Here is a 27,169-nt window from a genome sequence, read left to right as displayed (position 1 = left end):
TAGCACAACTGATGAGCTCTTGGTTCAAGCGAGAGCCCCTCTCTCAGTAAATGAGGTCAAGGGTTTCTGGCCTTCATAATTATACAAACATACAGGCACATAGCACCTTAATGTGTGTACTCCCATACATACAAACACATACGTCTACACAAATCATAACACATGCAATTAACTAATAACTAATTAAAAGCCAGCTAGGCGGACTAGAGAGATTGTTTTTCCAGAGGTCCTGAGTTCAATTCCCAGCACCCACATGGTGGCTCACAACCATCTGTAATGGGATCCTATACCCTCTTCTGGTGTGTCTGAAGACAACAACAGTGTACTCATATACATAAGATAAAAAAATAAATCTTTAAAATAAAAAAGCCAGCTAGGTGTGATTGAAGCCCCAGCACTGAGGCTGTGGCAGGATTGCATGTTCAAGGTTACCCTGGACTACAGTGACCCACCATCTCAGCCATACCTCCCCAACACAGTTGGGCCACTGCTGTAGCAAAGCCTTCCTTCACATGCTGAGCTAAGACTCCCTGAGACTGTGTATTACTGACTAGCTAGCCCCCAGGCCATATACACAGGCCACATTACCACATTACCTCCAGGATTATTTATATACTTACCTATTTAGTTATTTATTTAAAGAAGTCTATGGGTTATTTTGGCTGCATATATGTGTGGACTCCTCATGTAAGAAGTCCCTGAGAGAGCTTTGATTCTTCTGAGACTGGAATAACAGTTGTGAGCTGCTATGTAGGCAATGGGAATTGAACTTGGGTCTTCAGGAAAAACTTAACTCGGAGCTCTCTCTCCAAATGCTCTCCCCCTGATTTATGTGTATGTGTGTTTTGCCTGCATATATGTATCTGTACCATTTGCATGACTGGTATACACAGAAACCAGAAACAGGTTTGAGATCCTCTCAAACGAGACTTACACAGTTCTGAGCTGCTGCGTGGGTACTGTGTAGGGTCAAGAACTGTAGTCCTCTACAAGAGCAGCCCAGTGCTCTTATCTGCTGAACCATCTCTCTTACCCCTCTCCAGATTTATAATCTAACTGTGGATGGTAATCCCTGGTAGGATTATCAAAACATCTTTAGCTGGGTGGCATACTCCTTTAATCCCAGCTCTCTGGAGGCAAAAGCAAACTGAGATGCAGTTTGAAGCCAGCCTTGGCTACACAGCTGGACAGGATCCAGGAGAGCTAGGGCTACACAGAGAAACCCTGCCTCAAAACAAACAAACATCAAAACAACCCCCTCCACACACACAAAACCCCCAAACCAAAGTTTTTCCTTACTCCTGTGTATGTTGTGTGTGAAAAGACACACCATGCAGAGATGTGAGGTCAAAAGACATTTTATAGAGGTGGTTCTTCCTTCCACTTTTGTGTGGTTTCTAGAGACTGAATCCAGGTCATCAGGTTGTATAGCAAACTATTTGTTAAACCATCTCTCCAGACCCTAATATTCCTTTTTTAACAATAAATTGGGGACTGGGAATATTGTTTGGTAGGTAAAGGGTTTACCATGCAAGAATGAAGACCTAAGTTAAGAACCCCAAAAGCCACATAAAAATCTAATGTAGTAGCATTGTTTCCTACTCTAAATATAGAGATAAGAAAATCCCCCCAAACCTGTAGGTCAGCTAACTTGGTAACTCAGTGATAAATGTTATGAGATTTCATCTCAGATAAGGTAGAAGGTGAGGGCTGACTCCCTAGAGCTCTCCTCACCTCCACACTTGTACCATGGCATAAGCACATCTACATTCATACTCATGCATGCAAATTAAACCAGCTAACATTGAATTGGAATTCCAACAGATCCTTCTTCTCTGTCAGGAGTACATTCTATGAGCTGTGCTGTCCTAAGAACGTAGAACTGTGTTTATTTAGCTTACTTTAGAACTCTTGTGTCTGATAAAAAGATTTTTTAAAAATCAACCCAGACTGGCCATGAACTTGCTATGAAGCTAAGGATGACCTTGAACTCGTGGTCTTCCTGCCTTCACCTCCTGAGTACAAGATTGCAGGCCTGTGCTACCTGGAGATGGAGCTAGGACATCACACATGTAGGTAAAGGCTAACTCATGGAGCTACACTCTAGTTCCTCACATTTAAAACAATTCCTTTCAATTTCTTTGGAAGGCATCTCATACACCACAGATTCCTTTTCAGACTTGCAACATAAAAGTTCACCTTATGATCCTGACATTTCTGCCTCACTCCCTAAGTGTTAGAATTATAAGGAAGGGAAGGGAAGGGGAGAGGAGGGAAAGGGGAAAAGAAAAAGGGACAGGAAGTCTAAGGATGCTTGTGTAGGAGGTGACAAGGCAACAGCACCCTAACCTCCATATTCTAACAGCTCTCTACTAGAGGAACAGGTGACCTTTTGCTCAGACAGTGAAGGGCTTTGTGGGAAACGAGCCCCTCCCCCTTCCCTCCCCTGCAACAGCCACTAGGTTCACCAAGCACTCCACTGAACAAGACCTGTCACAGCACAATCACAGGCCTGGCCACTGCTTCCAAAAACCCCAAGGCCCCAAAGCTTTGCTCACCTGGGTTTCAACAAGCCACCTTGAGCAACCTCATGTATCCCGCTCATGCCTAGTGACAGGCCTCCTCAGAGCCCCCAGCAGCTTCTCTAATGAGAATGAAACCTCTAGCCACCTCTTGGGCCCATTTTACCTTAGGGTCTAACCCACAGCCTGCCCAAGGCTAGACACAGCTAGAAAAGCTGGTCTCAGACCTAATTCAATCAGCTTTCTGAAAGCCTTGTGTATGGCAAGAGCATCAGGTTGGTGTATGCCAAGGCACTGGGATATGCCAGTGCACTGTGTGTGTGTGTGTTTTGTGCATATGGAGGTAAGATGTCAGCCCTAGGTGTCAGTTGTCGTTCCTTAGGAATCCCCCACCTTGTTTTTTGAGGCAGTCTCTTTCTCTAGCCTGGAGCTCCGCTGGTCAGTGAGCTGCAGGGATTCACCTGTCTGTATCTCCTCACTGTGAACTTACAAGGGAGCACTACTAAAGCCAACTTTTCATGTGCTGAGGACTGAGCTCAGGTTCTCGTGTTTATATAGCAACATTCTGTTAAGTGACCATCTCTCCATCTCCTGGGCTCCACCATGGAGCCAAAACACATACCATGGGGTGTGGCGAACTGGATGAGGACGCTGTTGCAGCCCAGTGTGATGATGAAGGACTGTCTGCCCACACGGCTGCACTCTGTCTCTCGGGACACTGAGCACTTGAACACACACACGTCTTCATCTGCAAGAGAGAGTGGGATTCTGGCATAAGTGACAGAGTCCTGGTGACTGCCTTGCTTTAGGTGTCCCTGCCCCCCATTCTTTTGGCATCTTAGATTCTTCTGAAATGCCTCATAACCACTTTGAAGTGCTGTAGGTGCTGTCCCTGCCTATGTCTCTTTATTAAAGGGGAGCTAAAGAACCCCTGTGTTGCAGGGACACAGCCAGAGTCCTCAGGAGCTCAGTGTCTATAAGAAGGTGAAGAAAACACGTTTCCAGGGGAAGGTCTGGGCACCCAGAGACATCCTGTCCCTGTATGAACTAAGACAGATGCTGAGAACATTGACCTTAGGAATGTCAATATTAAGTGAGAGAACCACTGACAACTATTGTAAAATGAAGGAGATAACAGGAAAGACAGCTATTAAGTGCCCAGTGGACCCAGGTCTAGATCCATTACACTGCATTGATGGTGTAAAATGAGACACCAGCTCTGTGGACTTCCAAGAATACTGCCCCACCCCCCTTTTTAAACAGGGTCTCCAGTAGCCTAGGCTAACCTGTAACTGTGCAGCTGAGGATGACCTTGAACTCTGGCCTTTCACCCCACCTATTGCTGGGATCACAGGTGCCTAATTCCTGTGGTGATGGAATAGAGCCCAAGGCTCGTTAGGTGAGTGTCTACCAACTCAGCTACAGCTACAGCCCCAGAAAAGCTATATTCCCACACATGAACAACAGTCAGTGAGTTCACTGGCCCAGCATGACTACTCTCATATGGCTCACCAGACTAGTAGCAAAACAAAATGCTGGTAAAACATGGCTGAAAATATGTTTCTAAGCACCCAAAATAACCAAAATAGGGTGAAGAAGAAAGAAAGGAAATAAATAAACAAAGAAGCAAGCTGAAGAGATGGCTCAGTGGTTAAGAGCACTGACTGTTCTCCTAGAGATCCTGAGTTCAATTTCCAGCAACCACATGGTAGCTCACAAGCATTTGTAATGTGATCTGATGCCCTCTTCTGGTCTGTAAACAGTAACACTGTACTCATATAAATTAATCTTTTAAAAAATTATAATTTAAAAATTGTAAGTTTATAAAGAGGCTGAAGCATGCCCACTTGGACCTATAAATTTGGGGCTAGCCTAAGCCACATAACAAGATTCCATCTTAAAAACAAAACAACCCAAACTGACCCAGGTACATGCTTGTCCCTTAGAACTTTTAACACCTGAAATTAGGATAGTTTTGAATTCCAGGTCATCCTGAGCTACACATTGGCAAGCACAAAGCCTTGGAGTCTATCACAGCAATAAACAAACAAAACACAACAACACAATGAAAATAAACAACCCCAATAACTGGTATGTCACTGCTTATAGTGTCTAAAATGTCCATAAATTAATCAACAGGAGCACAAAGCAAGTGAATATATTGGAGGAATGGAACCCAGCAAACATTTCTAGACATGTGGCCAAGAGAACACAGCAACTCCATGCCCAGGGGTGTCCCCACAGAGCTCGGCAGGCAGGGTTTCAAACGAATACTGTATGCAAACAGTCAGTACAGGGCTGTTATAAGCAGCCCAGTCAGTCAGGAGGCTGAGGCCAAGATGCTTGTGACATCTTAGCTAACCTGGACAGCACAGCAAGAGTCAAAGAAAGAAAGAAACATGCTGGTGCTGGGGCTCAGTCAGCAGAGTGCCTGCCTAGAATGCAGGAAGCCTTAGACCCCATTCCCAGGGCAGCACAAACTACATAAAACGGTAGGAGTGGTGCACAGATGTAAAAATCCTTTTGGCAGATGGAGGCAGAAAGATCAGAAGTTAAAAGGAAATAGGAGACAGACAGACAGAGGCAGAGGACTATTTATTTCCAATAGTCAAAACTAAACTCAACTCAAATTCCATCAAATGATCAACAGATAAACAAAATCAGATAATGGTATCATTTAAGAAAAACAAAGTCAAGACTTGCTACAACCTAGAACACTACCAGAAATACTGTGTCAAAAGAAGGGGACATAACACAAAGGTTATGCAATAAATACTGCATTCAATCAAACAGCAAGAAGGGTGCACTCAAAGTGGCTGGGATAGACTTTCAGTTAGTTGCCAGGGCTCAGAGAAGGCAGTAGGGAGTAAAAGCTTCCTAGTGTGGGGTTTCCTTTGGAGTGATGACAGGGTTTTGGAGATAGCTAAAGGTCACAGTTACATAATACCAAATGGTTCATGCTAATTTAAGGGGTTGTCACTTCAATAGAGAAAGAAAATTGAGCCCTATCTGACAGTACAGTGCATGGGGACCTGCAGTACTTACTGGGCCCATGGCTACCCTGTTATTCTGTCTAACCCAGGGAAGAGCCAGGCTCTGGAAGCGGGTATCACCTCCTAGGAGCAGGGTCTACCTGAGGGTGTGTTGGTTGTCCACTGCCCCAGACACAGGGACCCAGACTTGGTGCCTGGGACTATGCCCCTTCTGGAGTAGGAGGTAAAAGTGATCTTTGGGCTAGGTTTGGATGATAAGATCCAGATGTCCTATGTGCTCCTCTGCAACCTGGCACCAAGCAGGCAACTGTAGTACTAACACCTGTGGTGGGTGGCAACAGGGGTAAGGCTGGGGCACATATGAAGTCTGTATTTTCTGAGCATCACATCTGGCCCCTCAGGCCTTTCCTCCAAGTATAGGCAGCACCAGGAACCTTTCTGACACACCCATGCAAACTAACAAACTACCTACACCACAGTCCCCTGCTTTTCAAAATTCTGCTTTAAGAGGCTTGGAGTACAAACTTGGCTGTGAAGTATTTGCCTGGCACACGCAAATACTGGGCTCCATTTCCAGAACTAAAAAACAAAACAAAAGCAAACAACAAAACATTCCTTTTGAAGAGCCCCAGCTTTGTGCAGGATCCCTCCTCCCCACGGTACACCTAACACTCTAGACCTAAATGCAAGGTTCTGGTCTGGGCCTCTGCACATACTAGCCTTCCCATTTCCCAACTACCTTTCAGAGATGGGCCCAGGGCAATCCTGTGGCTAGATAGAGAAGACATCCCATACCTTAAAGATGGAACTACAGAGCAAGGATCCTCTAAGGAGCACCTAAAGCCTGGATGAGGCAGTACATTAAAGTGTCCCCATAACCCCAGGCCTGCTACTGATCAGGAAAATGCGAGTAGACCCTTCAAGAGGTAACTAACTGTCCCCTGCCAATATCAACGCAGCCACTGGTGAGGGAGCTACAGCAGGAGCCCCAGGTTTCAGAAAAGCTCCAGGGTATGATCTGCCACAAACCAACCCAGCCTTCTCCATGGTTGCCTCAGGAGCTGGCATACCAGAGGCTGTTAAATGTGGAGCAGAAAGATACAGGATGGGACAACCCAAGAAAGGGCTCAGATGGTGGCTCACTTCTCTAAGTCAACCTTTTGGGAGGCTTAAGACAGGAGGGCTGAGGTGAGATCAACGTCAGCCTGTGCTGCATAAATGAGTTCCAGGCTATTGAGCCTATCTCAAAAAACACTTTTTTTTTTTTTAATGGAAAGGAGGAGGCTAAGAATGGTAGTGCATGTTTTTAATCCCAGCACTCAGAATATGAGAGTAAATGGATCTCTGTGAATTTGAGGCTAGTCTGGTCTACATAATGAAGTCCAGACCAGTTAAGGCTACATAGACCATGTCTTAAAGAAACAAACCCAAAACACATACACAAAAATAACAGGGAGGAAAGAACAGTGAGACAGTTCAATGGTTAAGATCACTTGCTGCAACAGCATAAGAACCTGAGTTCGAATTCTCAGCACCCATGTAAAAAGTCAGGTATGGCCACGTGTATGACTATAACCCCAGCTGGCCGGGTTTAATATCAAGGAAATAATGTAGGGTGACAGAGCAGGACACTCCACGTCCTTCTCTGGTTTCCATCCAAATATATGACTCTGCATACACACCAACAGTAACACAAGCATATCTCTCTCTCTCTCTCTCTCTCTCTCTCTCGATATGCTAGTTAACACCAGTCACTCTCAGACCTTTCTCCAGAGTCCCTAAGAGGTACTCAGGTTATGGGATGGTAACACTCCTTCTCTGGGTGGGGTCTCCAATGGGTCTCCAATAGAACACAAACACTGGGTCCTGAGCTCAAGGGTTTGAACAATGCTGACGATACCTGTCTGGGCATCAGAGTCTGATCTTTTCAAGTTCTGTGGCCAAGGAACAAGAGTCTAGGGTAACAAGGGACAGCTACAAAGGGCGAATGGGGCATAAACAAATTCCCCATGACAGGAAGACCTTCAAGACAGTTTGTGTTGCTCCCTACAAAAAATTTCCCCATCTATCCATATAATAATCCCCTAATTTCTGCCATGAGACAGCCTCCCCCATTTAGCCATTGTGTCACCAATTTGGAGAGAGAGGTTAAGGATCTTATTCAACAGTGAAATCCACTCTGGTGAAGATATGCTCCTGACCAATCTGCTAAGACTTGAAAGAATCCTGGAGTGACCACAATTCTCAACAGAAGAACCAGATAGGAGTGTAACTCAGTGGCAAAACTCTTGTTGAGCATGTGTTCAGCCCTGGGTCTCATCACCAGCACTATTATTTACAAAAGAAGAAAGAAGAAAAGAGAGAAAGAAAGAGACAAAAAGAAAATAAATTTTCTGTAAGGTGATCTGTGTCACAATGACTCATTCAGCCTGAAGTAGTTCAGTGAGTAAACAAATAACCATGGCTGTGTCAATACAACTTTATTGACAAAACAGGCAGAGAGCCAGGTTTACTTCACAGGACTGTCATGTCTAGATTACAGGTGTACTGTTATGCCCTCTTTCTACTCACTTCTTCATTTGCTCACCAGACACAGGTAATAAGGACATCAACTTCCCGTCACAAACATGAGGGACTCATGGCACTAGCTATGCAAGCCAGGATATACACCAAATCTAGCTTGGATAGGAAACTAGGAAAAAACCCTCAATGAGTTCAGGGAGCCTGTAGAGCAATTGTTCTCTACCTTCTAATGCTGCAACCCTTTAATACAGCTCTTCATGCTGTGGTGACCCCAATCATAATATTATTTTTATTGCTACTTCAAAACTGTAATTTTGCTACTGTTACTAATTGTAATACTGTAATAAGTATTTGGGGCACAGAGGTTTGGTCAGGTGGTGGAGACCCACAGCTATAGAAAGAAGGCTGCCAGGCTGAGGGGCAAGATGATGCATAGGCAGATATAAAGTTCTAGAACCTAGAGGCTCCCATAGCCATGAGCATCACTAGGAGGATCCTCCAAGCTAGGAAACATGGAAGGGATCTGGGTCAGGGATGCAAGCTACACTATTCCCTACCTGCCAGAAAACTTCTCTAACACATGCGGTAGCCCTACTGCCTCTCCGGGACAGCAAGATCTGGGGACCCCACAACCCAGGAGCTCCTGAACAGACAGTCCCAGGGGACATGCCAGGCCTCTGTAACTACCTAGTCATGCCTTTCAAACTCAGCCCAGCCACTGGGTTTTCCTTTGCTTAACATCATCCCCACTGTACATACTCAGGAGGCACAGATTGGAGGACCACTTGAACTCATGAGTTCAAAACCAACCTGGATAGCATAGTGAGACCCTTCTCAAAACAAACATGCCAAGTGTAGAGGCTCATCTTAGTCACTAGCATTTGGGAAGCTAATGATCATTTTGAGTTTGAAGCCAATGTGGGAAACATGACAAGTTATAAGTCACCCTAGACTACAGAGGGACCCAAAACAAAAAGCAGGCTGGAAATGACTCATTGGGTAAAAGCATTAGCTACATAAGCCTACCATCCTGAGTTTCATCCCTAGAACTTTTCATGTGATGAAAAGCTGGATAGATGGCCTGTAACTGTAATCCCAGCACTTCTGCATAACTCCCAAACATGGGCTCTGACCTCTACAGTGTACCATGAACAAAAAAACTCACTAAAAACTTCAACAAGATTTTGTTTTGGACACCAAGCCGGAGTTGGCGGCGCTAGCTGTGGTGGCACAGACAAAAGGCAGGAAAGGGCTGACTTGACCAGCGGGAGGATTGGTTGGCTAGATACTCAACCCACAAGGGAGCCTCGCATCCTACTGTTGGGCATCTAACCCAGCCACCCAGCAAATTAACCCAAGCGGTCCACAATCAGATCAGATCAGGTTCGACTGGCCTCCAACTTGCCCACCACAGCCATGGTGGAAACCCCAGGAGAAGTGCTGGCACCCATCTCCTTCGATTCTCAGATTTGAAGATGGCAGCACAGTCAGTGCCGAAGAAAAGTTATGCTAAAAAACACCACCAAGATATCTCTAAATGAGCGCTTCACTAATATGCTGAAGAACAAAGAGCTGATACCAGTGAATATTCGGGCTTTGATGCAGCAGCAGCAGCTATAGCTAACCAGTGTCAGAAACACAAGACTGGCCCAGCAGATGGAGAATAGACCCTCTGTCCAGGCAGCATCCAGGTTAGGCCAACCCATATGTGCCCTGGCCAGGGAAGCAATTAGAGAAAGAGACCTACACATAATCCAGAGAGGCTTGCCCTGAGGAGGACTACGTGGGGGACGTGCCACCAGAACCCTGCTTAGGGGTGGGATGTTGCTCCAAGTTTAAACCTGCTCCAAGGTGGACAAGCCGTAGCTCCCCAAATGGGCTTAAGAAGAGGTGGTATTCGAGGTCATGGAGGTCCTGGGAGAGTGGGCCTAGGTGGTGGCTGAATCAGTGGTAGAGGCTGGGTTATGATAGGTTGAGGAAGAGGGGGCTTTGGAGGCAGAGGCCGAGGTTGTGGCCGACAGAGGTGCCCTCACTGGCCCTGTATTGACCAGGGAGCAGCTGGACCACCAACTGGATGCATACATGTCGAAACTAAAGGACACCTGGATGCTGAATTGGATGCCTACATGGCACAGGCATGAAACCCATGACTGAAGCCTGCCTACCTGCCTGCCTGTTAGACTCTTCTTAAAGTCACCACATCTATACACCAACCTTTAATTTGGCTGAGTTTATTTTGTTGTTTATCTAGTCACCCAGACATCTGTTTGAACAGAAATGTGTTGGCCTTTGATCTCCCAGCCTCTGCCTGTCATATACTTGACATTTTAAAATATTTCCTCTGTTGATTTTTATGATCCCAGAAGGAGCCAGTGTTCTCACTATTGGGTGGTCTTTGGGATAGAGTTCTACATCTTTCTTAAAAAGCTTCTTGTTAATAGCTGGAGCTAAAGGTGTGTTTGTTATGTTGTTAGTGAAGGTAGTAAACTGGAAATGTTGGTATTGCTACTGAGCCACAGAATGGGTTACACAGGGTAGCAACTTTCTTTGATCTGGTCAAAGTTGGTGTTGCCTACATTGAAACCATATAGATGGTGGCTGACAAGCTAAGTTGAAATTCCCACCCCAAGAAAAGATTTTTAAGCTCTCCTTTTGGCTTCTGTCATGCCCAGCAGGCTTCTGCACTTCTATAGAAGAAGCGGCCATTGGTGTGGCACAAGAGGCAGGAGAGACAAGGGTGGGAAACTGGTTACAAACTGACTGCTGGGGAGGCTCATGTGCTGCTCAGGCTGAAATGTAGTTACCTGTGTTTGTCAGGAAGCAGTCTTGGTCTAATCCACTTCACTGGCTTTATTCGACCCTCCTGAAGGTTTAAGTTCAACCATATTTTGTCAGCGGTTCAGTTTCAGTAGAATCTTGTATTTCTGGTTCATTATAAGAAATTGTTCTCTCAAATTTAAACCAGGCTTGCTGTTTATTTTGGGGGGTTCTTAAAATGCTATATAACTATTTTTTGTGGTATGTTAATATATATATCCCTTATATAGTTAAAAAAAGAAAAAGGTCCTGGGATGGAGAGATGGCTCAGCGGTTAAGAGCACTGACTGCTTTTCCAAAGGTCCTGCATTCAAATTCCTGCAACTACATGGTGGCTTACAACCATCTGCAATAAGCTCTGATGCCCTCTTCTGGTGTGTCTGAAGACAGCTACAGTATACTTATATATAATAAATCTTTAAAAAAATAAACATAAAAGAAAAATTTTTTTTTTAAAAAAAAAGGTCCTCTGTTGCTTCTGCTTCACTGAACCCTATCTAGTCCAGCCGCTGGCTCACTGGCTTTCCCTAGTCTTTTATGCTTCCAGTATGGACAAAGTTCTTGTGCTTCCTGGACAGGAACACCCTGTGGCTTTGTCAGTTTCTTCCCAGAGGTTTCCTAGCATTTTCTGGACAAGTTCCCACTATACAGTGAAGCTTATTAACACTCCTAGGCACGTGGATTTTCTCCACTTAAAGGTCAGATGTTGATCTCCATGCTGTCCCCAGTAGCAGCAGCAATGGGAGCACAAAGACTCAGATCTAAATGATGGCCTGCTCTGTCCATACCTAAGGATGGCTGGGGATCTCATTGCTTGAGGGTCACTGGTCCCTAAACCCTTGTCTAGAAAGCAATACGGCTGGCAGAAATTCCGTGATGTCTTAGACTGTCAAAGCTAGCTAGGGTAAGACCAGCAGGAGTGGGCAAGACCTGGAACAAAGCTCTCTGCAAGTAGAACTTTCTATTTGAACAAGGGGTTGGGGGACACAACAGGTGACACTAAAAAGTAGGCACTTGTCAAGGTGGGACAAAGGGTCACAGCACCTCATACCCTCCCTTCCCAGCAGGAGGCTATTATTGCCATCAATGGAGGAGCAACTAAAGCTGCCAATCTTGGGTACTTGTTAGGAGGCATACACTGAACCAAGTATGAAGTCTTTCCTTAATCACCTAACATTACTAAATACAACAAGGCTCTTCACTTTTACTCTTCCAGAAGACCCATTACACATTGAGAGGAGGACTGGGGAAAAATAAACCCCCTGGGGTTATAGACTACACCCCTCCCACCAACCTCTTCCCAAGACCAAGATGAAACTCTGAGGCCATCCAGCCTCAGCCAGTGCACCAAGCAGAGGGACAGGATCCAGTTGTGAACAAATGGACTGGCCTGTTTCAAATGTTAAGAGCCAGTGAGAAGACAAAAAAGCAGGAGTAAGTGGCTGAGTGCTAGAAGGGAAAGAGACAGGTTGATTACAGGGATGGGGGTGTAAGTTGTATCACAGCCTCCTACCTCCAACCCCTGCAGTAACTTTGGCTCCAAATCACTGGCCACTAAAGGTTTCTCCTCAATCTTGTATGGCTAGATCATTTTAGGGCCACCTAGCTGGAAAAGGGCTAGAATGAACTCTGATCTAATAGGACCACTGTCCAGCTGCACCCGAGTCTTGTCTTGTTTCTTGTCTGTTGGAAAGGGGGTAACATTATCATTAGACTACATCCTGCTGATGGGGGCATCAAGTTCCTTGGAGCAAGTCTGATTTTTGCCTTAGGATATCTAATTTCTTGTTTCTTCTTTGCCCGGGACTACTTAACAATCTGTGACCAATAGCAACCAACAACCAAAGAACAATCCACTTTGCCTCTCTAGGCCCTAGCATTCATTCACACGCACACACACACACACACACACACACACACACACACACACACACACCTCTCCTCTGAAAAGTGCCCAGAATTCCAAACGTCACACAATTGCAAAAACTATCTGCAGCTGGCAAAATCATGCAGGAGGCAAAACAAGGTCAGCTGCTGTGGACAACCTGAAGCAGTCCTATATCCCATACCTGAGATTAAAATGCAAACATAGTCTTACAATATTTCTGTGTTTTTTAAAGAAACCAAAATTCCAAAACTGTCACTACAAGCCAAGCAGCCTACAGAGGGGCAGTGTTGAAAGTAAGTGTTCAGAGTCTATCTGTGAAGCAGGTACAAAGGGATGAAAGCCACTCCCCTCTGCTGTGTGATGGAGGCAAGTGACCATCATCACTGCTTAATACAGAGCAGTCAGGATGGCTGTCATCAGTGCAGATCACCTACTGTCATGGAGAGGCTGGCCCAAGACCTCACCCAGATCTTCCTCCTGTTGTAACCTAAGGCAGATAATTTGTTGTCTCAGGCTGGGAAGCAGCTGTGACACAGTCGGCCTGCCCTGGGGCATCTGAGGACTGAGGTCACCCTGGACTCTTCTGTCTTTGCCAGGTGAAGCATTGACTCTTCAGTGGCCCTTAGACCAGTGAACTTCCTTTGCCTTCCTTATCCTGCATAGCAAACATGCACAAAGATATTCTCAGATATGGTTTAGGGAAGTCCAGAGCACCACAAAAGCTAATACCTACTACATGAACAAACAAATTAATGGCCAACTAAAACAAGTGAGTTTGACTTTAATCCTAGCACACCAAGGTAGAAAAAGGTGGATCTCTGAGTTTGAGGCCAGCCTGGTCTACATATTGAGAGTTGAGGGTTCCAGAACAGCCAGGGATACATAGAAAAAAACTGAGCTGGGGAGATGAGTCAAGTCAGTACACTGTCATGGAAAGTGCAAAGACTGGAGTTCAAAATCCAGAACCCACATTAAAAAACAAGAGTGGGCCAGGTGATAGTGGCTAATACTTTAATCTCAGCACTAATCCCTGTACTCAGGAGACAGAGGCAGACAGATCTCTGAGATCAAGGCCACCCTGGTCTACAGACTAAGTTCTAGGACAGCTAGGGCTACACAGAGAAACCCTGTCTAGAAAAACAAACAAGAGTGGCCTAGAGAGATGCTCAGTCATTAAGAGCACTAGCTATGCTTCCAGAGGATTAGAGTTCAGTTCAGTTCACATAGCAGTTCAAAACTGGTTTTAACTCCAGTTACTGGGTATCTGACACCCTCTTGTGGCTTCCATGGGCATTACACACATGTAGTATACAAACATACAGGCAAAACACTACTGCATATAAAGTAATTCTTTTTAGAAAACCAAAAATAGGGCCTGAAGAGATGGCCCAGCAGTTAAGAGCACTGGCTACTCTTCCAAAGGATCTGGATTCAATTCCTTGCAACTGCATGGCAGCTCACAACACACAGACAAAAACACCAATGCATGTTGTCTTAGGGTTTTACTGCTATGAACAGACACCATGACCAAGGCAAGTCTTTAAAGGACAACGTTTAACTGTGGCTGTCTTACAGGTTCAGAGGTTCTGTCCAGTATCATCAAGATATCTAGGTAGGCACAGTCCAGGTGGAGCTAAGAGTTTTACATCTTGTTCTGAAGGCTGCTACTGGAAGACTAACTTCTAGGCAACTAGGATGAGGGTTTTAAAGCCCACACCCACTTCAACATGGCCACACCTACTCGAATAGGGCCACACCTTCTATAGTGCCACTCCCTGGGCTGAGTATATACAAGCCATCACACATCTAAAATAAAAAATAAATAAATTATTAAAAAAAGAAAAGAAAAATTGATTGTAAACATTTGTAATCCCAATGCTAGGGAGGCAGATTTCTGTAGGTTAAAAAGATTTTGGGAGACCACAAAGTTGTTCTCTGACCTCCACATGCAAACCACAGCACCACAGTTTACAAACATAATGTTCTGGGGTTGGAGAGATGGCTCAGTGGTTAGGGCAAAGATTCTGAGTTCAATTCCCAGCAACTACATGGTGGTTCACAACCATCTGTAATGGGATATGTTGCCCTCTTCTGGTGTATCTGAAAACAGTGACAGTGTATTTATATGCATAAAATAAACAATTCTAAAAAACCATAATGATTAATATTTTTTAACAAACTTATAGTGGGTGGCACCTGAAGAACAGCACTAAAGGTCACACTCTGCCCCCCCCCCCCCACACACAGGACAGGGGTAGGAGGAGGAGGTTAGTGTGGAAACACAAGTCCAATAAGCACCGTGGCTGCCCCAGGAAGGGAATACTTTTCAGTCTGGCCTTCCACCAAGCTCTATGCAGACAGTGAACACTAATCCAGCCTGGCCATGGCCAGGGATGATTTGGAGGGATGGCCAGATGAGTGTACAAGGCAGCAAGTGTAGACAAGACAAATGGGACATAGGTGTGCCTGTGTTCTTGAGTGATTGACCCAAGGAAGGTCACAGTGCACGGGGAAGATAGGTCTGGCCTTTTGTGACACACCCTCCTGAGTTGGTAGAATTTCTACCCTATACACAGAAGATAACCAGGCACACAGAGCTGGCTGCTGTAAGGCCTGACTCTGGACCCTGATGCACTGGAGAGATACATATGGCAGCTCTGCTCCTCCACACATGGCTCTCCAGAGCCAACAGCACCCACTCCTGTCCCCAGTAGGTGTGAAGGTTGAGTGGGTGGAGCTGCAGCAGGTCAAGTTACCCCAAGCAGCCCACTTCAGGCTGCACCCCAGAACCCTCCAAAGGCCAGACTAGCTCTGGAGTCAGTCAGAGCAAACTTAAAACTTTAATTGTCTAGAAAAAAAAAATCAAACCAGTCACAGTCTAGAGTGTGTCATGAGGATGTCATCCTCTGCCTGTGAGCAAACTGCAGGGTATGGTAACACAAAGTACCCAACTCAGCATGGTGGGCTGAGACAATGAGTGGAGAGAAAGGGCCCCAGAGAAAATTCTAGGCATAGCAATGGTAAAGATAACATAAGTGTGTGTTCATCCCCTCAAAATAGTTCCCAGTTTATCCATCAAATGGTGACTCCTAGACCTAGCTTACCTGAAAGGCCATTATGGCAAAGGGCTGACAGCAGTTAGTTTCACATAACACTGGTAATCTTTTGAGAGGAATGTGCAAATGGAGTATAAGACTTTGTGCATACCTAGTCTTCACTTGGGGTTGGGGGTGGGGTATTCCTAAACAGGGGCTTGACTACTGGGCCAGGATCAAGTCCCTGGAGGAACTTAGGTGGGGTTCTACTCTAGGTTTTTCCAGCAAATTCAATATAGCCCTCAAGGCTGACTATCTGCGTTAGCATAAGGTGAGCCCAATGCCACCTGTAACACTAAGCAGGAATTAAATCACAGCACCCATGAAGTCTGTAGTGGACATGATACTTGCAGAGGCCTGAAAGACTGTGTGAGATGAAGCATGTGGCAAAGCACTAGAAAGGACCTCAGGGACCTCAATGTATAGCCCACAGGCTGCTGAGAGATTAAACTGCCAGAGGTAGGAGCTACACAGTGCACCTCAGAGAGGTGGGAATTGGGTATAGAAAGCAGTTTCTATCAACTATAGGCCAGAGCCCTTGTTTCTTGTCCTGGGGCTTCCAGGCAGCCAGAAAGGCTTCCCATTAGGTCCTTGAGGACTCCATGAGCACAGGATGTTTGAGTCAGAAGGGCCACATCCCACCCAGGCTCAAAGGCTGCCTCCCAAGATATGGCTTCAAATGTTTTGCAGGCTAGAGGGAGGCCACTGTAGTGACAGTGGAACACAGCAGTACAGCCAACACAGGCACTTTGTTTGTCTGAGGAACTCTGAAACTGTCTGCCTTGGCCAGTCACTGATGTGGAACAAGGATGAGGATCTCAGGGGAGACCTGCTCCAGCCAGAGGTATAAGTAATTTGTATCATCAGAACCTGAGGAGTGGAAGGAAGAGGGGCGGAGAGCAACATGAGAGCTGCAAGCTGTGGAATCAAACACAGATGCCATTCACCTTTTGCATGTATAAAACTAAGGAGGGACAGCAGCGTCTACTGGGACTCCTTGAGAGGCAGGCCAACCATCAAGGATGCTCAGATAGTGAAAGGCAATCAGTGGGGACTGAGGAAATGGCTCAGCGGTTACCAATATCTGTGGACAACCTGAATTCAAATCCCTAGTGTCTACGGAAGAGCTGGGCACGACCATGACCTATAACCCCAACACTGGCAAGCAGAGATGGGTGAATTCCAGGTGCTTGCTGACTAGCTGCGAGACAGAATCCATGAGCTTCAAGTGAAACAACAGGCCCAGTCTCAAACAATAATGTGAAGGATGGAGGGAGTCTCTTGGATGTTCTTCCTCCTCTGGAATCTGCCATGTACTCATGGGTACATATATGTGAACACAGACACACCAGAGTCGGTGCGGTGAGGCAGGGGAATTGGTTAAGTGAGGAAAGCACTATCTACACAAGTGTGAGGACTTGGGTTTAAGTCTCAGAACTCATGTAAAGATGGACACAAGTGTTCCCAGCTCTAATCCCTGTCCTAACAGAGATGAAGGTGGCTACGAGAGAATTCTCAGCAGCTCACAGGCCTGCTAGCCTCAGGTGTACATATAGCTGCAAATAAAAGAGCCTGCCTCAAATAAGGCAGAAAGTGGGGACCAACACCCGAGGTAGTCCAGAGAGAGCTCGGGTAAGCAAGAGGGGGGAGGGGCAGGCAGTGGTGGTGCATACCTTTAATCCCAGTACTTGGGAGGCAGAGGGAGGTTGATGAGTTCTAGGTTAGCCTGATCTTCAGAAAGTTTCAGGACAGCTAGGGGTACACAGAGAAACACTGTCTTAAAAAGCCAAAAAGAAAAGGAAAAGAAAGGAAGAGTCAATGAATTTCAGTAAAGCATGGCCAGCCAGGCACACTGGCTATACTTAACATTAGCTAGGGCCTTGGTGCATCAATAAGGAGGGGTAAAATCTTTACCCACTGACTCAGGCACAGCCTTGAGGGTGAGGGTATGGAAGTGTCCCTCAAGGGCACATGACAGAAACCTCAAAGTCCCAGAAGGACCTTCTGTCTTCCCTTTCAGTCCCTCCATGGTCTGGAAGACCACCCTCTCCTGCCCACCCATATCTGTCTTAGATTATTTCCATAACAAGAGCATAATCCCACTAGAGGCAACTGGGCAACATCTCAGTCTCATCCAATCTGTGCTGATGAGCAAGTTTCTAGAACCCAAACCATTCTGCAGGTGCAGGCATACAATGATAAAGAACCCCACCTAGGGGAGCACAATCAGCTGAAGCAAAGCCAATAAATAGTACAGAAGAAAGATAGCTTTCATAGGGCAGCTTGCCAAGATATGGTAATGAGTGGCTTTGACAAGGAAGACAAAGCATGCGTGCAAGGTACTCCCGGAAAACCAGTGTGAGCAGTTTATTATGTTCGTTTTTTAATATTATTTTTATTTTATGTGTATGGTTATTTTGTCTACATGTATGGCTGTGAACAGGTGAGTGCCCAGTGCCTGTAGGCCAGAAGAGGGCACCAGATCCCCTGAAACTGAAGCTGTAAAACAGTTGTGAGCTGCCATGTGGGTGCTTGGAAATTGAACCCAGGTCCGCTGGAAGAGCAGTCAGTGCTCTTAACTGCTGAGTCATCCTTTTAGCTGCCACTGCTCCTCCCCACCCCACCTCCCCAAGCAGTTCTTAAAAGTTGGCAAATGCCACAATTGGCTGCTACAGATACTTACATCTTTGGGACCACACAGTGGGCTTATGACCACTATTGACTAACTGCATTGCCTAGGGTCTTAGAGCCCCTTGCATTACTGGAGGACTTAAGAACTCATTCACTTTGCCAAGGTCACAAGGTCATGACTCTGCCACTCAGCTCTCAGTAGCTTCTTGGTCAGGACAGAGAGTAACAGGAACCCCAAGAGACAAGACCCCAGCTAAACAACTGAAGCAGTGCCACCCATTCCAGAGAGCCTTCCAGTCCTTCGCCCTTTTGACCTCCCAGCTCTAGTTAAATTAGCCTTTTCTTTTATCTGCCATCCTCCTCCATTGCTTCTTGGTCCCTGTACCTAGCAGGGACAGGAGGGATGGGCTCTCTGTCCACATCCTCTCTGCCTGACTTTACCCGATGATGAGTCTGGATACAGATATACATCCTGATAGGCCATCTTCAGCCAGCTAGCCCTCTCCAGCAAGACCTAGTGGTCCAAGGACAAAAGGGCAGTGATCTGAGCCCTGTCCTACCTCATCTCTGCACAAAGGTCACTCTTACAATAGAAACTCCTGCCCTCCTGCTGCCTTTGGCCATGCTCAACCTAGTAGCTCACTCACTCCCAGTGCAGGTCTGTAGAGAAGCCTGGACCATACTCTACACTTGACCCTTGTCAGCTTGCCCTCTAACAATCCTCTAAGAAAAAGGAGAAAATCCCATTGCACAGCAATCAAAGAAATGGTGAGAATAATGACCAGGAAAAACCTGACAGTGAGCACTGAGTTCCACTGTGCTATGGTCTAACTCCAGGCAACTGTTAAGCTCCTCCAGTAGAGGCCCAGTGACCAGCCTCCCTCCAGTTTTAGAAAACGATCCTTGACTGATCTCCAACCTCTGAGGGAATGTTGAATTTGCTTGTTTGTTGCTGGGCTGGGAACAGAAGCCAGAACCTCCAACATGCCAGATAGGCACCTGACCCCTAAGATCCAGCCCCAGGCGGGGACACACAAAACTTAAGTGGGATCTGAATATTACATCAGATGTCTTCAGACCCCCAAGATGCCCAGATCACTTTTTTTTTGCTAGTGGAAAGCAGAGGCTAGGAACAGCAGTTCACTCTCAGGTACATGTCCTCCTTGGGGTAATTAATGAAATATGAACTATACACCAATATGGCTGCACCTCTACAAACAGCACCATCACCTTGCTCTCTAGAAGCCCATGCATGTTCATTGGGACTCTCTGGGAGGCTCTGGGGCTGACGGTCCTCTTGCCTTTCAAAGTTTCAGCCCTTTCCTAAAGTATGAACCCTAACTCATATATGAATTCTTCTCAAAGTCTGCTGGAGGGTCTGCCCAGGAGCTCACAGGAGTAGCAAGGCCAGCTACAGGGATTCGACGTGATAGAGCCAGACTCTCAGGCCAAATCCTTAAATGCATTCCTGTCTCCACACCAGCCCTGAGAGTCACAGCTGTCATCCACCCCTACAGGTAGAGGGCAAGTGAAGCTCACAGGGTGATCTGAGATCATAGCCACTGACTTCTGACCTCACACCCCAGCAAACTGGCTTCAGTCTTGGAAGCCCACAGGCTGGGAGTGTGGCTCAGCTATACAGCGCTTGCCTACACCTGTATGTACAAGGCCTCGAGCCATCCCCATGCACTGCAATGAACACACACAATCTTGAGAGGCTCTGCACAGGCCAGGTAGTCATGAGCTGACTGTCTCAAGTTCCTCCCAACCTCAACTCTCCACCCAGCTGGGCATGCCCTTCCACTCACCCCATTTCCTAAGTCTTGATCCCCAGGTTTCCAGCAGACCCCCAAGTATATGAAACATGCCCTGGGCAGGAACTGTAGTTGTCAGAGGGTCTCCTGAACTTACCCTATCTGCCAAATCAAGGTGATCCCTGGTGGAGTCATATCCTGGGGAAAACACCCCTGTCCAGACACCCATGTGGAAGCACAAGGCTCAGATGCAAGAGATACATATTATCCCCTAGCTACCTGTGACATACTCAAACAAGCTCAAAGGCATCTGTGCAGAGAAATGAGTGATATGTGAATTGGATATATAGATTTTTTTTAAAGAGCTCCACATGGCAGGCAGCTCAAGGAAAATTCCTTAAACATACAAGTCAGGTCACAGCAAACTGTCCAGTGACAGGAAAACCAAAATACACCACCCACACCATCCATGTCCAAATCACAGATGACGACAGCAGTTCTCAACCTGTGGGTTATGACCTCTTTGGATTTATATATCAGATATTTACATTATGATTTATAACAGTAACAAAATTAGTTATGAAGTAGTAGCAAGATACCTTTATGGTTTGGGTCGCCACAACATGAGGAACAGTACTAAAGGGTTGTAGCATTAGGTAGGTTGAGAACCACTGGTTGAAGGGCTTTGGGTCTGGGCATGGCCCAGGTAGAGGTGAAGAGGACAAGGGGTGGAGGGCAGGAACCTGGAGACCACAGCTATTGGCAGAGAGCTCAAACTCTGCTGCCTGAAGGGAAGGGCTGGGCCTAATGAGGAATGCACACATGGAAAAGGACATCTGAGTTCAAAAAGCTACTCTCTGGGAGGTACCACATCAGAACAACTTGGCAAGGTTGGGGCTGTTGTAGAGAAGGAAGGCATCAAATCACACCTCAGTGGACTCAAAGCCTATAGACTGGGGCTGACACCTACAACAACTCAGAAGCACAAAGTCAGATGTTGATGTGAAATCTTCTCAAAAACAAATGGAACTCAATGCTCTGAGTCTGCAAGAAAGGAGCCTTGCCCGCCCCAGGCTGCTCATTCTTCCACCCAGGGCTGACAACCTTTCGAAGCTAAAAAGAACCACAAGTAAATACTGATGGCTGGTTTGGGGTTTTGTTTGTTTGGCTGGTTGGTTGGGGTTTTTTTTTGTTTGTTTGTTTGTTTTTGTTTTTTGTGGGGCTTTTTGTTTTTGTTTTTTAAAACAGGATTTCTCTGCATAGCCCTGGCTGTCCTGGAACTCACTGTGCAGTCCAGTCTGGCCTCAAACTGAAATCCACCTGAGCCTCTTCCTCCTAAGTACTGAGATTAAAGGCATACACCACTACAACAATAATACAGGTTTTATAGAATAAGATGGTCTTTGCTGACTGTGGACTAGTGATTATTCTTTTCCAACCCCTACAAACTATAAACGCTTCTAGCCCTGACTATATAAAAATAGGCCATGGGCTACTTTTTGCCAAGATGCCCGGGTTTATGCTGTCCAAGCACTTGAGCTGGGCAACAGGAGCTCACACAGAGCCTAATATAAAGTAACTCCAAAATAAATGACGACATAAGGCAGGTGACAGAAGATGATCTTTCTGGCATTACTAACTTTGCAACTCCATCTTATCTATTCTTTTAAACTTTACCCTATCTTGACAATAAAGTAGACTAATGCCTGGGCTCATAACAAATGCTCAGGAAATGCAGAGGGAAACCACAATGGCCCCTAGTCCTGTGACTCCACAGGAGCTGTACTACAAGTCTGACTCTGAACTCACTATGCAGCCTAGGCAGGCCTTGAACTCCAGGTGTACAGCAGCATACCTAGTTGAGACAGGAATTATGCAAGACTTATTTATGAATGTTAGACAAACACTATACCAACTGCGTGACAGCCCAACAAAGAGGTTTCTCCAAGCCTTTCTACCCTGGATGTCCCTCACCAAAATGACATTAGCCCTTTCTGATCAGACAGTGTCTGTGCAAGGCATCTATCTCTTCCTAAGGAGTTGGGAACATGCAGGACATCATCCAAATTCATTCTTGTTGTTCAAAACACAAAAATACCCTGGGCATCTCTAGATGGGATGGTGCCAGGCTGAGCAACTGCAAGTTAACCTTGCTTTCCTAGCCAGCCCAGACTGGGCTTTTCTGAGAAGCAGCTTCCTTCCAAGGGTGGAAGCCTATTCCTGTAGCGGCTATGCCAATACTTCTTCAAGGCCAAGGAAAACCCATGCCAGAGAGAGTGGCCTGGTTTCAATAGCTGTCTGCCTGTGGTCAGTCTCGTGGATAATATATAGTCAGTTAGTTTAAATGGCTAGAAAGTTGGAAAGGTAAGTGTTCTGTAGAGGGACCAGAATGGGGCCTTCTGCAGCTGCTTACCACATCTCCCAACGAAAGGCACAGCTGCAGAGAAATGGATGCCCAGGAATCTCCCTCATATCATGAGGTACCAAATGTCAAGGGGCATCCTAGAAAACCAGCTCTTCCTTATGTTACCCTGATGATATGGTTGGGGATAAGGCTCAGTGGGTAGAAGAAAGTCTGCCTACCATACACAAAGCCCTGGATTCTACCCTTAGCACTGCATAAACCAGCATGGTGCTGCTTGTCTCTAATCCCAGGCCTGGAGAGATGGAGCCCGAGGATTAAAAATTCAAGGTCATCAGCTATACTACAAATTTGCTGCCAGTTTGAGCAACATAAAACATTGTTTCAAAATATCAGTAACAATAGTAATACAAAATAAAAATAACATCTGTAAAAATGTTCTGTTCAGTAAGGATATGAATATAATGTATTCATGTGTGAAATTATCAAAGAATATGTAATTTTAGAAATGCACTATTGATAAACATTTGCTACAAATTCCCTGCTCCAGACTCTCTTCTCTTCCTCATGTACATATAGCCTACCAGAGGGACTTGGGGCTATAGCCAGAAAAACACAGTAAGAAAATAGGCACAGCCATGTCTATAGTTGATAACCACCAGCTGTCAGGACTCCTGAGCTTTGTTCCAGGGCCCTTATAGTACCCACAGAGATTGATACACAGCTGAGGCACTAGATTCCTTCTGGTATTCTAACAAACCCTCCTTACAGCCCATGAACATCCTGGGGTATGGAAACACAGGTGGCTGAAACAGTTGGTGTCCTTTGGCCAAAGCACTAGGGTCCCAAGAAGACTACATGAGACCGTCTCAAAGCAAAACAAGAATAGAAAACAAGTGCAGAGACAGATGAGGAACCACAGAAATGAGGGCTGTCTGGAATTGGGTTACAGAAAGCCAAGTAGTAGTACCTGGAACTTGTAAGAGAGGAAACAGTCTTCCCTCCACACCCAGAGGAAAAGTGGCCTTGGAGACATCTTGATTCAGAGTTGTGGTCAGGAAATAAGAGAGACAATATCCTAACAGCTCTAAGCCACCAAATTTGTGGTCATTTGCTACAGAGAACCCTGAAAATCAACACACCAGTTTAGCCTGCCTTCAGAACACAAATTTAATCACACCCCAAAGTCAGGCATGGTGGTAAAAGTCTGTTACCCAGCAGGAAGGAAACAGAAGTGACATATGTTTAAAGCCACTTTAGGCCACACAGCAAGTTGAAGGCCAGCTTGAACAGTGTAAGACTGTCTCAAAAATGGCTCAAAAAGAGCATTTGCCACCAACTTTGATGAGTTGACCCATAAGGTGGAAAGAGGGAACAAAATCCTGCAAGGTGTCCTCTAATATCCACATGCTCAACTGTGACATAAGGCACCCCCCCCACACTTACACAAATAAATTAATTAATAAACATAATAAAAGTGGGGAAAAATCTTCACTCCAACGTCACTTTAGCCTAGAGCAGTGGTTCTAAACCTATGGGTCAAGACCCCTTTGAGGGTCGCATATCAGAAATCTTGCATATCAGACATTTTACATTACAGTTAGTAACAGTAGCAAAACTGCAGCTATGAAGTAGCAATTTAATAATTTTATGGTTGGAGATCACTACAAGATAAGTGTATTAAAGGATCACAGCATTAAGGTTGAGAACCACTGGTCTAGAGAGAAAATTCTTTCTGGCCCCCCAAAAAATGTATCTGGGACTGAGGATTTTGAGAAACATGGACTTTCTCTTCAACATTATTTCATTTACACACAGTACATACATGTGTACATGTATGCCATGTGTGTGACATGTAGTTCTGTATAACTTCCAATGTTGTCTTTATAGAGAGGGAAGAGTCAGAGGCTCTTTAGTAACAAGATCTGGTTTGAGCGCCTGCCCTTCTGTTTTCAGCTCACTTGTGTCCTCTTTTTCTGAGGACAAGACCTCAACTGTGTAGCTGAGCTGCTCTTCAGGTCCTCCTATAGCCAGGCATGGTAGCACAAACCTTCAATCTCAGATTTTGAGAGGCAGAGGAAGGAGGAGCTCTATAAAGCCAGTCTGGTCTAAATAACCAACTCCACAACAGCCAGGACCTTATAGACCCTGTCACAAAAACAAAAGCAAAGCACTGACCTCCAGCTTCAGTCTCTCAAATGCAGCAATACAGGCTCGTACAGCCACACGTGGTGCTTCAGGGCTGTCTTAGGTTCTGGAGGGACTGGGGATCTAACCTGAGGTCTCCAACAACTAATGAGCTATATCGATACCCAGTCCATGAAAATCTTTATTTTTAGATCACTGCTGGGAGTAGAGCCCCCATCCTCCCCCGGGGCTAAGCCCCTAGCCCACTTAGGGGTTTACAGCAAAAACAAGAACACAAACTGTAGAGTATCCTCTGTAATAAAATCAGCTTCGGTGTTAGACACTGTGTGGGAAATTACAATTCTGTAAATAAAGTCTATAAGGAAACTGTGTTTTTATTAGGTCCATTTAAACAACCCAAGCTACCTAGAATTTTGGCTTGGTGATCAGACAGGATTTGCCACATGTCACCCAAACTGTACTCAAACGTGGAATCCTCCTGCCTCAAGCCTACAAAGTATTGGGACCACAGGCTTGTTCACTATACGCAGCTTCCCAGAACACTTTTCAGGGTAAGCCCTGGTATCCTGGACTAGCCAAACACACTGGCTTGCTTAGGTGACCGGTCCAGAATCCTAAAAAGCTTCTTTCCTACTCTGTAAAATTCCCCTTTTCCTCATGTGGTCAAAGAAACCGGGTTCTGCCCAAGCCTCCAAGGGTGCACCACACTGGCAAACGGGACTTCTTTCTCCTGTGTTTCAAAGTCAAGTCAAAGGGAAGAGGAGAACCAGTCTAAACAGACTGCTACACACATTTCTCTTCCCAGCACCATTACCAAAGAGGGAGAAAATTTCCCACAGGTCAAAATCGATCCGGTCTTCCTTGGTGGCCCCTTAAGAGCATCAGTGAACGAAACCCTGGGAGACAAAGACCAATGAAACAGAAGAGCAAATCCGTCTCAGGAATCCGGCAGAAGAAAGAGTAACAAGAGAAAGAATAAAAGCTGGAGAACTACAAAGCTGGAGGGTTGCGCTTCCAAGACCCACTAGTGATTTCTCCCCTTATTTTCCTCACTGAAATGTCAGTTTTTGAAGCAGCTTCTGATAATGTCACCAGCTTCTCACGTTCTTAAAAAAGACAGGAGGCGCGTGGCGAGGGAGGTGGCTTGTTACCTCTTGACTTCTAAAGCCGGCCTTCAGCAAGCCGGCCTTCCTCTCTTCCACGTTTCCATGGGGGGGATGGGCTTGGGAATCTATCGGGAAGGGTTCTGTCCTGAGTCCTAAAGTTTACCCACCCCGGTGGGTGTATGGGTTGGGGATCCCGAATCCCAAGTCCTCCTCCACAAGGGCGGCACCCAGTCTTCCCGGTGTTAACAACTGAAAGCCACTTTTCAAATGTCCGTGTGCGTGTGTGTGTAGAGGATGTCCCCTGAGATGAGACCCACAAACCACACCCGCTCAAGAGTCTTCCCAATCACTCCCTCTCTCCAGTCCCCTCTCCAGTCCCCCCAGAATCCTCGGGGCCCCACTTCCTGCCACGCGCCCTCCCCCCGCAACCCGCTGCAAATCTCAGGCCCGCGACTCTTGTTTCCCGCGCCCCTCTTCGGACTCCAAGGTCCCCGCGCACACCCTCTCTGCCATCTCGCCCGCGGGCAGCGGGAGCCGCGTGTACAAGCTCGGCCCGAGTCCCCCACCCCCGCCTTCCCCCTCCCAGGGCGCCCGCGCTGCCGGCCTCGTGCGCCGCCGTCCCCAGGGTGTCCCCAGCACTCACGGCTGTAGAGGGCGATGCCCGCCGCGTCTGGTCCGGCGCGCACCTCGAGGCGCAGCGCCTGCTGCTCCGCGTGCCGCTGGATCTCGCCGTTCGCGTCGCCGATAGTGAGAAGGCGAGCGCCGGGGAACACCGACACTGTCGCGCAGGGCCCCGCGCCGCCCGGGCCCGCCACCCCAGCGCTCCCCGCACCCGGCCCCACCGCCGTCGCTGCCGCCGCTGCCATCTTAGGTCCAGCTCCAGGCCCCGCTGCCACCACCGCCACCGCCACCGCCGCCGCCGCCGCACCCGGGCCCAGGCCGCCGCCGCCGCCGCCGCCGCCGCGCAGGCCGAGGCCGAGGCCGAGCCTGGCAGCGCGCCGCCTGCCGGCCACGCGACGCCTCGCCGCCGCCGCCGCCGCCACGGGCCGGCTCGGTGGCGCAGCGCCCCCTCCTGGCGCCTGAGGGAGCCGGGCGAGCGCAAGCACGACGGGGGTGGGGCCGGCCCCACCCCGCGGGAACGGTCGCTGCTTTGTGAGGTGGCCCAGCCGCCGCGGCACGCCGGGTGAAGGCGCCTACGTCGGGAGGCGGTGCTTGGCGCTATGACACGCCCCTAGCGGTGCTAAGCTCCGCCCCGAGACCGCGCTGTGAGAACGGAGGCGCTTTGTGCCTCGGCGAACAGCTCTGGAGAGATGGGCAGGACATGCGTCAG

At 47.0% G+C, this 27,169-nt stretch overlaps 1 protein-coding gene and 1 pseudogene across 4 annotated transcripts in view; one reads left to right on the top strand and one right to left on the bottom strand.

Moving 5' to 3' along the window:
• Positions 1-26,735, bottom strand: part of CARM1 (coactivator associated arginine methyltransferase 1) — a 41,092-nt gene extending 14,357 nt beyond the window's left edge. For all 3 annotated transcript variants that reach the window (XM_080929734.1, XM_080929735.1, XM_080929733.1), the window contains exons 1-2: positions 26,483-26,735; positions 3,145-3,270 (exon numbers count right to left, since the gene is read on the bottom strand). In XM_080929734.1, coding sequence (XP_080785860.1) covers positions 3,145-3,270; positions 26,483-26,705 — 349 coding nt within the window. In that variant the 5' untranslated portion in view covers positions 26,706-26,735. The remainder of the gene's footprint in view (positions 1-3,144; positions 3,271-26,482) is intronic.
• On the top strand, positions 9,593-10,179 carry LOC308430828 (chromatin target of PRMT1 protein-like; annotated as a pseudogene). Its single transcript has 2 exons — positions 9,593-9,861; positions 9,987-10,179. The product of its transcript is annotated as a chromatin target of PRMT1 protein-like (transcript).
• Positions 26,736-27,169: the final 434 nt, after the last annotated feature.

The sequence above is a fragment of the Micromys minutus genome (genome assembly GCF_963924665.1).
Source record: "Micromys minutus genome assembly, chromosome: 16".
NCBI lineage: Eukaryota > Metazoa > Chordata > Mammalia > Rodentia > Muridae > Micromys > Micromys minutus.
The sequence above is the reverse complement of the archived record's forward strand: the minus strand, read 5'-3'. Positions and strand labels throughout refer to the sequence as shown.